This window comes from Neovison vison, chromosome 10, assembly GCF_020171115.1.
Source record: "Neovison vison isolate M4711 chromosome 10, ASM_NN_V1, whole genome shotgun sequence".
NCBI classification, from domain to species: Eukaryota; Metazoa; Chordata; class Mammalia; order Carnivora; family Mustelidae; genus Neogale; species Neogale vison.
In genome coordinates, this window is record NC_058100.1 from 38,723,067 (window position 1) to 38,736,273 (window position 13,207).

Below are 13,207 nucleotides of genomic sequence, written 5' to 3' on the forward strand. Positions count from 1 at the left end.
TCTAACTTGTATCATCTCGGTTTCTGTGGTTTTCCCCTCGCTTTTTTAAAAAATGGAAGCCGAGCTGGTGCCCAGTCTTCGCTTCAGCGGCGCACCGTGGGGCGTCAACCATGCACACGTCCGACAGGACATCCCGTAAGTGCAGAGCCATCCTTCACCACACAACGCAAGGTCCCGCTGCTGTCCCCGATTTTATAACTGCGAGTCTCCTTCTTTAATCCCCTCCCCCTCCTTTGCCCATCCCCCACTCCAAGCCCACAGTCCAGACCTGGTGCTCGAAGGGCGGAGACAGCATCATCCCCCAACCAACAACGGACCAGACCGGAGGACGACGAGAACCTCCACCGTGGCGCTGAGCACGGACAAGCCGCAAGGACGGAAGAACTGCTCCCCAGGTCGCTCTCACCGCGGGTTGAAATCCACTTACCGTGGGAGCAGGTGAAGCCCCTCACTCCTTCCCGTCTGCGCATGCGGGGCCTCGTCGTGCACACTCGGGCAGTTAGACCCCGCACCTGCAGACGCCGACTGCTTGGAAGCTGCAAGGCACCTGGTGCTGTGAGAGGTCCGAGAAGTCCGAGGGGCAGCCAAGAGGCGTCTCCTTGGAGGGAGCCCTAGGGCCCCACCAGAAGACCTCAGTTCTAACCGGGCTCCTTCCCGCAGGGGTGGGTGTGAGCTCAATCCCAGCCAGGTTATTGGCAGTAAATTTGAAAAGTTCCATTGTTGCCAGGAGGCAGGTTGCTGGAGTGACCCGAACGAAGCTTCCAGGCGCAGTCTTCTTCCCACAAGAGTAATGCCCACCTGAAGCCACACGACCTACAGATATTCTCCTCTTGACCAAACTCCAGCCAGTCTCCCTCTGAGCCCTCTTCTTCCCCTGGGCTCGACCTTGCTTTGTAAAAACTGTGGGCTCTCAGCACAAATGATCTCATCCACCCCGCCCAGAGGTCCCTCCCCTCCCTCATTTAAAAGGCCTGAACAAGGGACACCTGGGTGGCTCAGTTGGTTAAGCGGCTGCCTTCGGCTCAGGTCATGATCCCAGCGTCCTGGGATCGAGTCCCACATTGGGTCCTTGCTTGGCAGGGAGCCTGCTTCTCCCTCTGCCTCTGCCTGCCACTCTGTCTGCTTGTGCTTGCTCTTGCTTCTCTCTCTATGACAAATAAACAAATAAAATCTTTAAAAAAAAAAAAAAAAGGCCTGAACAAAATGCTAACAGTTTTTAACAGCTCAAGGCCACGCCCCAGGATGACCCCGCCCCCTTAAGGTGCCCACTTCAGAAAGCTCAAAAAGGCCCAAAAGAAGTTGCTGTTTGTTCCTGCCAGCACCTGACCAGAGGGCCTCTGTCTCCCAGTCTCGGTGGGAAGCAACGAACCTAACTTTGATAAGCGCCAGTTAGCACACCCCAGATGGGCTTCCTATGGACCAACCCTCCTCCCCAGTGTTTATAAATGTCTACTTCCCTGGTCCAGTTTAAGCCCCTGCTGTCCCCCAGCCCATTCCCTCATTCTCCCTAAAAAAATGCTCCATCATCTCTGTACAAATCTGAGTTCTGAAGTTCAGTTCACTCGGGCCCTCTTCCCTTTTGCAAAAATACATCCTGTTTCAAATCTGTCCTTAGAACGTTAACCAGTGTCTGGCTCTGTTTTGTTTGACACAATCCATTCGAGTACTGGGCAAATATCTCCTGAGCACCTAATACGCGCCCAGCGTCACACCTGGCACTGTTATTCAAAGCAGACCCAGACCCTCATTCATGCTCCCTGGGCAGAACAGAATTCTGACCGTGAACTAGGACCCAGCCTTTCTGTGGCCCATCTTCTACCCCATAGCATGAGTGCCGAGGAGGGCTGGCCGGCCTTATAGCCAAAGGGGGTAGTTCAGAACTTTTCAAACGTTTCTGAGCATAGGAATCAGCCTGGGATCTTGTTGAAATGGAGATCCTGAATCAGGTAGGGCTGAGGTGAATCCTGAGAATCTGCATTTCTCATAAGCTTCCAGGGAATAAAGATGCTTCTAGTCCCAGGACCAAACTTTGAGTGGCAAGAGTTTGGCTCACCCTAAAGGATTAGGGTAAAAGCAAGGAGAGGCCAGAAGTCCTCAGGTAGCTTTTGAGAATGATGTCTATCTATACCCCTCATCCAGGGACTCAACTTATCTGTAAAGCCATGTGAGCGCCCCTGTTCCACTGGTTTGAACCACCAGGCCGCAGTCCCCAGAGCCACCTGCCTGGACTACCAGATACTTCGCTTACTGACTCAGCCCCAGAATCAACCTGAATCCTGCAAATGGATTTAATGGCTGCCCTGGGCAATACTGTAGGTTCCCTGGGACCCCCAAGCTTCATCAACTCCCAGTCTAGACTGATTACAGAAATCCTGGAAGCGAACCGATATTGAGGGCAGAGTCAGAGAGAAATAGTAGTCACTGGGAAAAATAAAGCCTGTTAGCAAAATCACTTTGTAGCTGGGGAGAAAAATCCATCATTCCGGGGGCACTGCATTTCAGAAAAGAGTTCTACTGGGTCACCAAGTCCAAGAGTAAATGCCAATCTTCCCCCTGTGTGTTTGGCACCCCCCAGCTCTTCAGGGATGCCCAAGAGGTTGACAGCCTGGGGTTCACACAGCATGGACACCTGTGCAGGTCTGGGTCCCAGCATAGAGCACGGCTCAGTGAGTCAAACTAAAGCTTGCAGTTCTTGCTAAATTCAGTGGAAATGAGCTGGTCTTGTCCCGCACAAAGGAAAGACAACTTGAACTATCTCCCACTTACACCATCAAACCTGTGAAAGTAAACTGTTTTGAGTTTGCTGCCAACAATCTCCCTTTCCTGAACTGGCGTGCTTCTCCTAGACTCTCTTGCCCCTCCCCTGGACGTGGGCTGCTGACCTTGTGAACTGGCTCTGGCTAAAAGCATGCGGCCAAAGTCATATTCTAGGAGCCCAGGAATTCAGAGGTCCTGCCGTTTTCACTCTTACCCTCTGGGGATCCAGCAGCCCGCTAGAAAGCCAGGGTTAGCTTACTGAGTGAGGAGTGTCCACTTGGGGTGAACGAGAGCCGGCCAGTCCCCAGAGAGTCAGCCCAGACTCAGCCACTATCCCAGCCAAACACAACCGCATGAGTGGTCCCAGCCAATAGCTACTGGGGCACAAACTGTGTGTCCTGTTCACGGAATCATAGGAAATAATACTCGGTAAGTTTTGGAGTTGCCCGTCTCGCCACAGTGGATTAAGAAAATGTATCTAGTGTAGCAAAAACATAAGCCACACAGTCTTTGGGATTGGGTGTGATTGTGGATGCTGGAATCTCATTCCCACTCAAGACTGGAGGAACAGGAAAGAAATGGATCTGGAGCCTCGAGAGAGTGACAGTGGGCGACTTGGCAACACTGCCACCTGCCCTAAAGCAGAAAACAGAGAGGGTGTCTAATGGGTTTGGGGACCTGGCTAAGAGGATCATTCAGGCAGGTTATCAAATTGTTAGTGGTCTATGGTAAGAAGCACTGTTCTGTTTTCATGCAGAAGTATGAGAAAATGTAGAAAATCTAGAAGACTCTCTTGATTCAACAAAATACTCTCCAAGAAAGAAAGAGCCTCAGGGTAAAGACGAAATGACAGTCGTGGCAGGAAGATGCTTTGTCAAGGTTTCAGAAAGACTGAAAGTGGCGGGCGGTTCACAGGCCCCCTTGGCCAGATGAAGAGCTCCCAGAAACTTTATAAGGGGCAGGTCCTAAAGCATCCTGAATCACAGTCCAAAGCAGAGAAGACCCACTGCCAAGAGTTTGGGGTCAGAGTTTTTTTTTTTACCAGAGTGGTTTATGACTGGATACAAATTAAGTCTACAAAGGCTGAAGGGATTGTACCATTTTGTTTAAAAAAAAAAAAAAAAGGGCAGAGCTGCTTTAAAATGAACAGAGGTCCTCTGGGGCCTCAGTTTCTACCAGCAGGAAGACAACTAAGACAGTCTATTCTTATGGAAAAGAAAGAACAACACAGAGGGGAGCAAAGAGCTTCACAGATTAGGAAAGCACACCCAGGGAGCAGAACTAGATCCTAGGCCAGCAGCATTCCCAGTTTTCTGAGCTTGGAAGCCTGGCGTGCTGGGCTGGGCTGGATTTCAAAACTGCTATGGGCTCAGGACTGGTCTGTGCTCTCCATCCCCACCCCCACCACTTAAACCAAAGTGTGTACTATGGTTATCTTATCCTGCCTCCCCGATAGAGGTTGGGAGTGTGTGTGTTGGGAGGCATATGACTTGTCTTCTAGTTCAGAAGTTTCTAAATCAAGAAAAGCCCCTACGAGGGGGCTCAACCCGATTCAGACTTGGTGCAGAGGAGGAGACCCTGAACGTTGAGCCTTTGCTGTAATGGGGGAGGGCGGCGAGGACTGCATTTAGTAAGTGGAAGAGATCTGGACTGCGATGGCCAGAGGGGACTATGGTATATAATTTCCAAAGAGGCCTGCCAACAACTCTCCTTACTCCTGTATAGAGGCTACTCCTCCCACCTTGAATCGTGACCTGTTTTGAGCAATAGAATGGGACAGAAGCAGCTGTGATCCCAGAGCCCACATCTTAAAAAGCCTCATACTTTCTGCTTTGGGCCTTTTACAATATAACCACCCCCTTAAATCACCCCAAGTTCAGGCTTATGGAATGATAAGAGACATATGCAGAGAGAGGTCCAGGTGGCCCCCAGACCTTCCAGCCTGCCCCAAACAGCACAATGTGGATCCAAGATAAGTTCTTTCTGCTCAACACCATCCAGAATCATGATCCCACTACATTTTGAAATGATCTATGCAGCAGCAAACACCTGACCTACCTGCATAAACAGGGGAGGGAGAAAAGTGCAGAACACGATTAATAAATTTATTTTCTTCCTCAGTATGGCCTTTGTGAATTTTGGTTTTTTTTTTTAATATCTATTTTCTGATGTCCTTTGATTTTAAAATAGTACAACTGAATGAAAGGTTTGAAAGCACCAATGAGGCAGTGATTATAGGCTTAGTGCCAACACATTTTATATATGGTGACAGAACTGATTTTCTCCGTGACCCAGATAGGACACGTACGTGCAGACGAGCGCCGGAATACCTGGGTAGAAGAGCCTGGGTAGCTTAGCGCTCTTGTGATCATACCAGCACAAATTACAAGAAACCAAACAAAAAACTGCTAAAGAGAACCAGGATCCCTTTCCTATCTCCAGGACACTTCGTTCAGAAATCATTTAGATCATTTCAGCAGACTTCTCAAGGCTGTTCTTGGAATTAACACATTTCTCTCTCCTCTTCACTCAAACGGGACAGAGCCAAGAATATACAAGTATAATGGGAAGTTCGATTCCACTATTTAAAAAAAAAAGTTGGCTCTGGGTCCTCCAGGCGAAATAGGACACCAATTAACCACATAAATGCCTCGGCAAGCAGGCATGGGGTTCACGCCACAAGCATGCAGGGGGAGCAAAGCAGAATTCGGGGGCATGCTGTCAACGGATACTGCGGTGTGGACAGCGTCCCCCAAAATGGTCCAAATCAACAGACAGCCTAGAGTACGCACAGACAAACCACGAGTTTGCCCTTGAAAACCTGGCATTCTAGCAGGAGCTGAGCGGACACATGATCAACGAAGGCACATACACATGAATGCGATGATGTATGGGTACCGTGGGTGGGGGAGGTGGACTGAAAAAGAGACCTTGAACTGGAGAAGTGAAGGCAAGAAACATGAAGGCGCGGGAGATGCACGGAAGTAGAAGCATCACACACAGAGAGGATGCAGCTTACCTGACATGCTGATGGATGACTGTGGTTGAGATCCCAATGGGAGGACACTATGTCAACAGACTTTTGGGCCATGTTGAGTAAGTTCATCCAGCCTTGGAAAAGTGATAAGTGAAATGGTGCATTTTCTGAATAGTTAAGGCCTTCAGGAATATTTTCCACCAGGGCAATTCTTAGAAAAGATTTTGAAAAACAAACAAACAAAATCTAGTCAAATTTGAAGCCATAGATCTTTATACATGCATACAGAGACATCTGGAACATACTGTACTTTTTTCGAATAGACACGTTCCTCATTATTTACATTTTCTGCCAGAGGCCTCTTATATGTTCCCTCTGCTAAACTTCCCAGCTGTGAGAATTTAGATGCTCTGGTTTTCTCCAGGTTTTGCTTGTATTTCAGAAAATCACTGCATATGTCCTAAAGTCCAGTTTCTGACTAGCTTTGAAAAAAATTCAGAGCTTCCCACACAAGCAACTTCCTCTAGTAATATATTCCTTTTTTTCCTATAGCCATGCAATTCTTACATACAAGAGCACTTCTGCGAGCTACTTTTGGCCATAAGTTACATTTTGCATACCTCGTTTCTAGGACAATGTTGGGCGTATATAGAACTAATTTTGAAACTGAAATATTATGAGTTTTTTTATTACTGGAAAATAAAAATAATACATACTATTATTACTGCTTAGCATCTACTGATGCTTCCCAGCCCCAAAGCATAAAATGATACGAGGAAACATTCAAAACCTGCCTGTGGGAGGATTTCAACATAGTGGGTGATAAGGAATAGATAAAATAATCACAATAATCAAAACTTAAATAAGATACAACAAAAGCGTCCCAATAAATGTGTTTTGTCCTTTGATAGTCCCATGCATATTAACAATACATCCACTGTCCTGTTTCTGGTCAGTACGCAGGAGAAGACGGTATGATTTTCACTCCTGAGTCAGCCACGGGACACATAATGTTTAAATAAAGAACTGAACTATCTTTCCCCCCATTTCAGAAATGGAAATTATCCTGCAACTCTTGATGGAAAACTGCACACCTGTAAATACTCCCAGTATAGAGATCCGTTTCATTTGTGGCTATGCCTCCCCAGTGCTGGGAACATAATCAGGGCTCAAGAAATACCTAAAGAATGAATTTCAACTTCCAACAGGGAACCTGGTACTCCTCACTAAAACCGTTAGCTGTTTCTCCTAATGGTACTTGTCCCATTTAGCAATTTTAGCAACAAAAGCAGTAGTCTTAGTAAAAAAAAAAAAAAAAATTTTTTTTTGTTCTTGTGCATTTGATGACTATTACAGCTAGAATGGGGTTGGGTGTGTGACTCGGAGACGTCCACGATTTGGGGTTCCCAATCATCCCGCTGCCATCCACAATCAAATTTAACGTTTGTTGGGGTCTGATAAGCAGAGGCCAGGCAGCACAGAAATGACTGTGACAAATATCCCTAGTCCTCTGGAATTTACAATCTGGAGAGTGAGCCGATCTCATACATAATAATTCAAACGGGAGGCAGGCTCTATGCGGCAGTGAAACAGGAGTAGGAAGTTTAATTAGATAGATAATGCATCATCCAAAGTACGTCTGTGCAGGGGCAGGAAGGAGAGATTAATTCTGGTTGAGGCTTGGGGGCATGGGAAATTGGAGGAGGAGGGACTTGAAATGTGTCTGTGGATGAGCTGGAGGGGACAGGAGGTCTAGGTAGAGGAAGGAGCCTGCCGAACTGGATCCTTGGATATTTGTGAAGTGAGCCTAGGAGGGGTGAGGCGGGAGGAACAGGAGCTTGTCTTAGCAGAAAGGAGAGACGACACCAGGAGGGCCCACACTGTGGCTTGGGCTTCTCTTTGGTGCATTTGGGAGCAGCCGAGTACACCATGGGCTCCCTGGCAGGCCCACTGCCTGCCACCGGAAGGAGAAAAGGGAGACCCGGAAGTGAAAAGCCGGTAGAGCGTAGACATGGCTGAGCCACCTCAGGAAGGTAAATGAGAAATCTGAAGTCAGTCAGTGGGAATAAGAAGAGGTGTGCAGTCAATGCGGTTTTAGGAACCGAATCTGAAAAGATTTAGTGTTTGATGTGTTTGATGAGAATGTGAAGGACGAACAGGCAGGAGCCAGGGGTGACTGAAATTTTCCTGTAAGGTCGACACATGGTCTCTTAAGGGGGCGACCATAACCATCTTCCACTGTCTCCTTACTGGATTCTCGCCCCTCCCAACTGTGGTCCATACGGTACTCGGGGTAATCATTTAACAATGTAAACCTTAGCTCTCTGCTGCTTGATGAACACCTCCTGCGGGCTTCCCCAGTGCCCTTAGGGCGATGCCCACCCCAGCCCTCGAAGATGGTTGGCAAGTGTTTACAGCCAGTCCGGTCCTGCCTCCTCATAGCCTCACTGAACTCAAATGCCCTCTTTCCACTTTACACCAAAGCCACACCAGACACGTCATGCAGATCTTCCCAGTCACCAATCCCACGCTACTGTGTCTCAACTAGCCAACAAGGTCCTGATTTAAATATTACTTCTTCTGAGAGACTCCCCCCCACCCCCCCAGCAACGAGGCTAGCTCTCTCTTATGACCAAGCCTTGCATGACCGGCTATTCCCCCTCCAACCTATTCCTTCTTGAAATCACTTGTTCAAGGCTGACTTTCCCTGATAGACGGTGGGGTACAGGAATGCACTGGCTCAGTATTGTAGCCCTAGTGCCTAACCTATTGCTCAGGGCACAGGAAGTAACCAAAGAATCTATGCTGAGTGTTCCTGAAATCGGAACAACTGGAAAGATGGGGGTGGGGGGGCAGGTCCATTGAAAAGGACAAGGAACACGGGAAGGAGGTAGATCAAATAGACCAAGGATTGGGAGAGATCATCAGGGGGAACAAATGAAGAGAGAAAGTCCAAAGCCTAACATGGGGAGTATTTCTGTTGATAGAGAGCGAAACAGACAAGGATTCAGAAGGGACCAAAACAGAGGCAGGAAAGCAAGAGACATCCAGGGGGATTCAGTGTTTGAGAAGCCAAGATAAGACGAGGTTTTAAAAGGTGGAGGGAGGGTTTTAAAAAATCTACTTCACAACCTTTGACAGAGGTTGATGTTTGGTATTTTTAACCTCTATCCACATTTAAAGCCCAATTATCTGTTTTAACTGAAGCATGAGGGAAAGAACCCCCAGACAATGATCAGTTTCAGCCTCCTCTATAACCAGATGATATGTTTTTTAAAAAGGTTCATCCATTTATTTTAGAGAGAGAAAAAGCACAGGGAAGGGCAGAGGAAGAGGGAGAGAATCCTCAAATGGACTCCACGCTAAGTGCGGAGCCCGCTGCGGGTTTCAGTCCCAGAACTCTGAGATCATGACCTCAGCAGCAGCCAAGATCCGGACGCTCAACCAACTGAGCCACCCAGGTGCCCCTAGAGACTATATTTAGAAATCGAACCAGAGAGAATCCCTCCAACAAACAAAACCAAAACAGAACAGCTGCTGATAAAGAGAAGCGACTAGTTTTGATTTCACTTCAGGGCAACAGGGAAGCTCAGGAAGACAAGAGAAGACCCAAGAAGCCCAGACAAACGGAGCAGATGGGATGAGGATGTGGAGGAAGTGCCCACCTGTCACTGGCTCTTCGCCATCCCTTTCCTCCAGGCATGTCCTGCGGCACCTGGCAGGCAGACAAATAAGGATCTCCAGTCTCCTCTAGAAATCTTCAGACCAGGTGTTCTTACCCTTGGATCCATGGATAAGAGTCACAGGACTCTGTGAACCTGATCTTTAGTCTCCTTGCTCTCTAACTGAAATACAACATTCCCCCCAGTTACGAAGACAGGCAAAACCCCACAGGAATACTAGAAGCACTTAGGAGTCCGTCCCCAGGGACAATCAGCCGACCACGGTACGGCTGCCATGAACATCTCCGAGTACTCAGCATTGCTTTGAAATTCTGGGGGTTGTCAGATCTTGTTGTTTCATGAAGAGGTAGTGCACGATATACCTTCCTCCTCCACAGATTTTTTAAAAATATTTGATAACTTTATTTCAGCGTTATTGGTTGCCATCCTATGTGTTTAATTCATGCATTTAAAAACACTGTTCAGGGCACCAGGCTGGCTGAGTTGGTAAAGCGGGTGACTCTTGATCTCAGGGTTGTAGGTTCAAGTCCTATGTTGGGTGTGGAGATTACTTAGAAAGAAAACCTTTTAAAATTTCATTAACTAATTAAAAAATAAAAACATTATTCAAGGCAGGGTTCATCAGAGCGCTATACCCTCATCAGGCTGCCCCTGAGTGCAAAGGTCTGTGGCATGGAAGGGTTAGAGAGCATTTCCTGGCCTGACAACGCATGTGGGATTGTATAACATTTCTGCACATCAGAGACTCAGCTTAGGGATGCCTGGGTGGCTCAGTCAGTTAAGCAGCTGCCTTCAGTTCAGGTCATGATCTCAGGGTTCTGGGATCGAGTCCTACATCAGGCTCCCCGCTCAGCGGAGTCGGCTTCTCCCTCTCCCCCCTGCTCATGTGCACACACACTCTCTCTCTCAAATAAATAAATAAAATCTAAAAAAAAAAGAAGAAGAAGAAGAAGACGACTCCATTGCAAAGTTCCATTTACGTCTCCAACTAACAAACCATTGAAATGAGCCATAACCAGCGACCGTTTTCCGAATGGTTTTGTTCATAAAATTTCAGTGGAGCAACTAACATTTGGATCACACAAGGACAGTGAAATTAATTAATACGTGTCAGGGACATTCATTTGAAAGTACCAATAAAATCATTAATAAGCTAAGAACCCAAAACAGCTCAACGGGTCAGCACCAAATTAATGGCATTCCCCCCCCCCTTTTTTTTCCTAAATCATGGAATTAATCCCTCCTTCTTTCTCATAAAAACCTCTTGCTTTCCCCACATGGTCACGATACTTTTCTGGATTCCTCCAGAATCTCTGCAATTCTGAGATCCCCCAGTAAAAGCCTTTGTTCTTCTTCACCCTCTCATTTTCCTCGGCCAAAGTGCATCATCTACTCTTTCTTCTAATAAGATTTCTCCCCCATTGCTCAAGCCTTAGAAGTGGGCAGGATTACCAAGAGAGATTTCCAAGAGAAGAGAATTGGGACAAAGCCAGTTACGAGAAACATCTGATCACTGGCGCCTGGTAGAGAAAGTGGGCCAAGGAAGGAAGACAGAAGAAAGGCCTGGAAAGACTGAAGGGAGGAGGAGGAAAACAGCCTAGAAGCCAAGGAAACCCAAATGTATCATCATTATCTGTTTCTTACTATCAAAGTCAACTACAATTTCTTACTAAGAATGAAAATAGAGACACCAGCCCAGGTCTGCAGACACGCTGGTGCACGGGTAACAAATTCCAGGGAAAGCCGCTGCACGAGGACCCTGCTCACCTCCTCACTTCTCCCCTCCACGAGACCTGGGGACAGTGATGGTTCCTCTGTGACACAGCCCTGGGCTCCCACGCCCGGCTAGAAGCCGCCTCCAGAAATCAGCTTTAAAATGACTACTTTCTGTGACCTATCATTTTATTCCCTTTAATGGCCAATAGCTGGCTACTCTCCAGGGCCCTGATCTAATTAGCATACATACAGAACTCATTTCTGTGCACTGACAGCCCTCCCTGTCCTCCTCCTTGGCAAGCAAGGCGAGAAGGAGGCAGACCTCATTAAAATTCACCTCTGGGCAAATCCCTGGAATGCCCGCTTTCACCCTCTCTAACAGAACTATGCCCAAAGGCTGTAACGCGGTTCTTGACACCTAACAACAAGGGGAAAAGCTGAATATACAAAGTTACAATCCAGCAAAAACCTCTTTGTGCCTCTTTTCATAGTACTTTGAGATAAACTACAAATGATTTGAACTGTGAGTCCAGGGAGCTCGAGTAGAAGAAACACATTTTCAAAAATGCATTTTACATTTTTAATAGATTTTAAAATAGAACTCTAGCTGTTCTTATTAATAGTATGGATGTATTCTCCAAACTTAATGCAATCACCAAAATTTCTCTTTCGATCCAGAAACATATTTTACCTTCTTAAAGAACTACCTACAGTTTCCCTCCACTAAGCTACTAAAAACTATAGTCCCTGCCTTTGCAAGTTTTTAAAACATGGTGTGTGTATGCTAGCAAATGAAAAGATGATTATAAATACATTTTCACCCTTGATTTTGGAAATATTACAGAGAAGTATTTAAGAGGAAAGGATTCGTTATAAGGTAGAACAAAATCTAGCTCTGCCCGTTATTAGCTGTATGACGTTAGACAAATGATTAACCTCTTCAACTCAGTTTCCATTTCTGAAAAAAAGTTACTATGAGGATTACAGGAGATGATCTCTGTCAAGTGCTTTTCTCAGAGCTGGCTTCATAGGAAGCACTAAATTAAAGATATTTTTTTCAAGTAACTGAGAGTCTGAAAACGTATTTAATTAATTAAAAATTTCTCGAGGTTCTCAAACTGATAAAACACAGTAAGTAGGAAGAGTCTACATATATTGGCTCCAAGGAGGCTTGTAAACTAGGACCTGTGTGACATTTTCAAAGTGAAATCTATTTTCATTGCCTACTGCAATGGAGCTCTTAGTAGGACTTGATTATATACATAGGGGCATGGCTGGTCAATTCAGTGACTTTCACTGCATACCTGTTAGCTTTCTGATGGCGTTAATTGATGAAACTGAACAGAGAGCCTTAGTTCATCAATACAGTTAGATGGGGACTCAAAGTAAGAGGATGCAGATTTTGTTCCCTCATTTGGGGTCACCTGGTTGTAAGTAAAGCCCAGGACAGACAAGGCAGACAAAGACACTAGGGTGTCTGGCATCGATGGCCACCCCTGGACATGAATATAATCGGTACAGACCTCTGTCAGTCTGCGCTAATGCAGGCTGAGACATAGGTTTCATTTTTTTCCAAGAATTTGGGTTTACTTGTGAAAGATAGCAGTAAAAACATCAGTGAGGTCTGGCAGGCTAACAGTGTCCTGAAAATTCTTGATCCGGCATAGGGATTAACATTGTTGAATATTAAAGTAATCCGTAAAGTAATTATTAATTGTTTTAATAATTTTAGGCCAACTTTTTATTCTGAAAAAAATCTCAAATCCACAGAAAAGTTGCTAGAAGAGTATGGAGTGACTGAATATATTCATTGCAAAAAAGTTACGTATATATATGTAATATTACACACACACACACACACATTTTAGAAAACCATTTGAGAATAAGCTGTAGACATCAGGATAATTTATCTCTGAATCTGCAATAATCGCACAGGAGATTTAACACTGATACAGAGCTATTACCAATATTTAAATTTTCTCAGGTGTCCCAATAAGGTCCTTGGTCCCAGTTTCTTTTCTTTCTTTCCTTTTTTATTCCTTTTTTTTTTTTTTTTTTAAAGGATCCAAGATCC

At 46.0% G+C, this 13,207-nt stretch overlaps 1 protein-coding gene across 1 annotated transcript in view; it reads right to left on the minus strand.

The window, feature by feature from the left end:
- Positions 1 to 13,207, minus strand: part of PLD5 (phospholipase D family member 5) — a 390,515-nt gene that overhangs the window by 183,815 nt on the left and 193,493 nt on the right. The window contains exon 3 of the mRNA XM_044267027.1: positions 5,777 to 5,945. Within this exon, the coding sequence (XP_044122962.1) occupies positions 5,777 to 5,945 (169 nt within the window). The remainder of the gene's footprint in view (positions 1 to 5,776; positions 5,946 to 13,207) is intronic.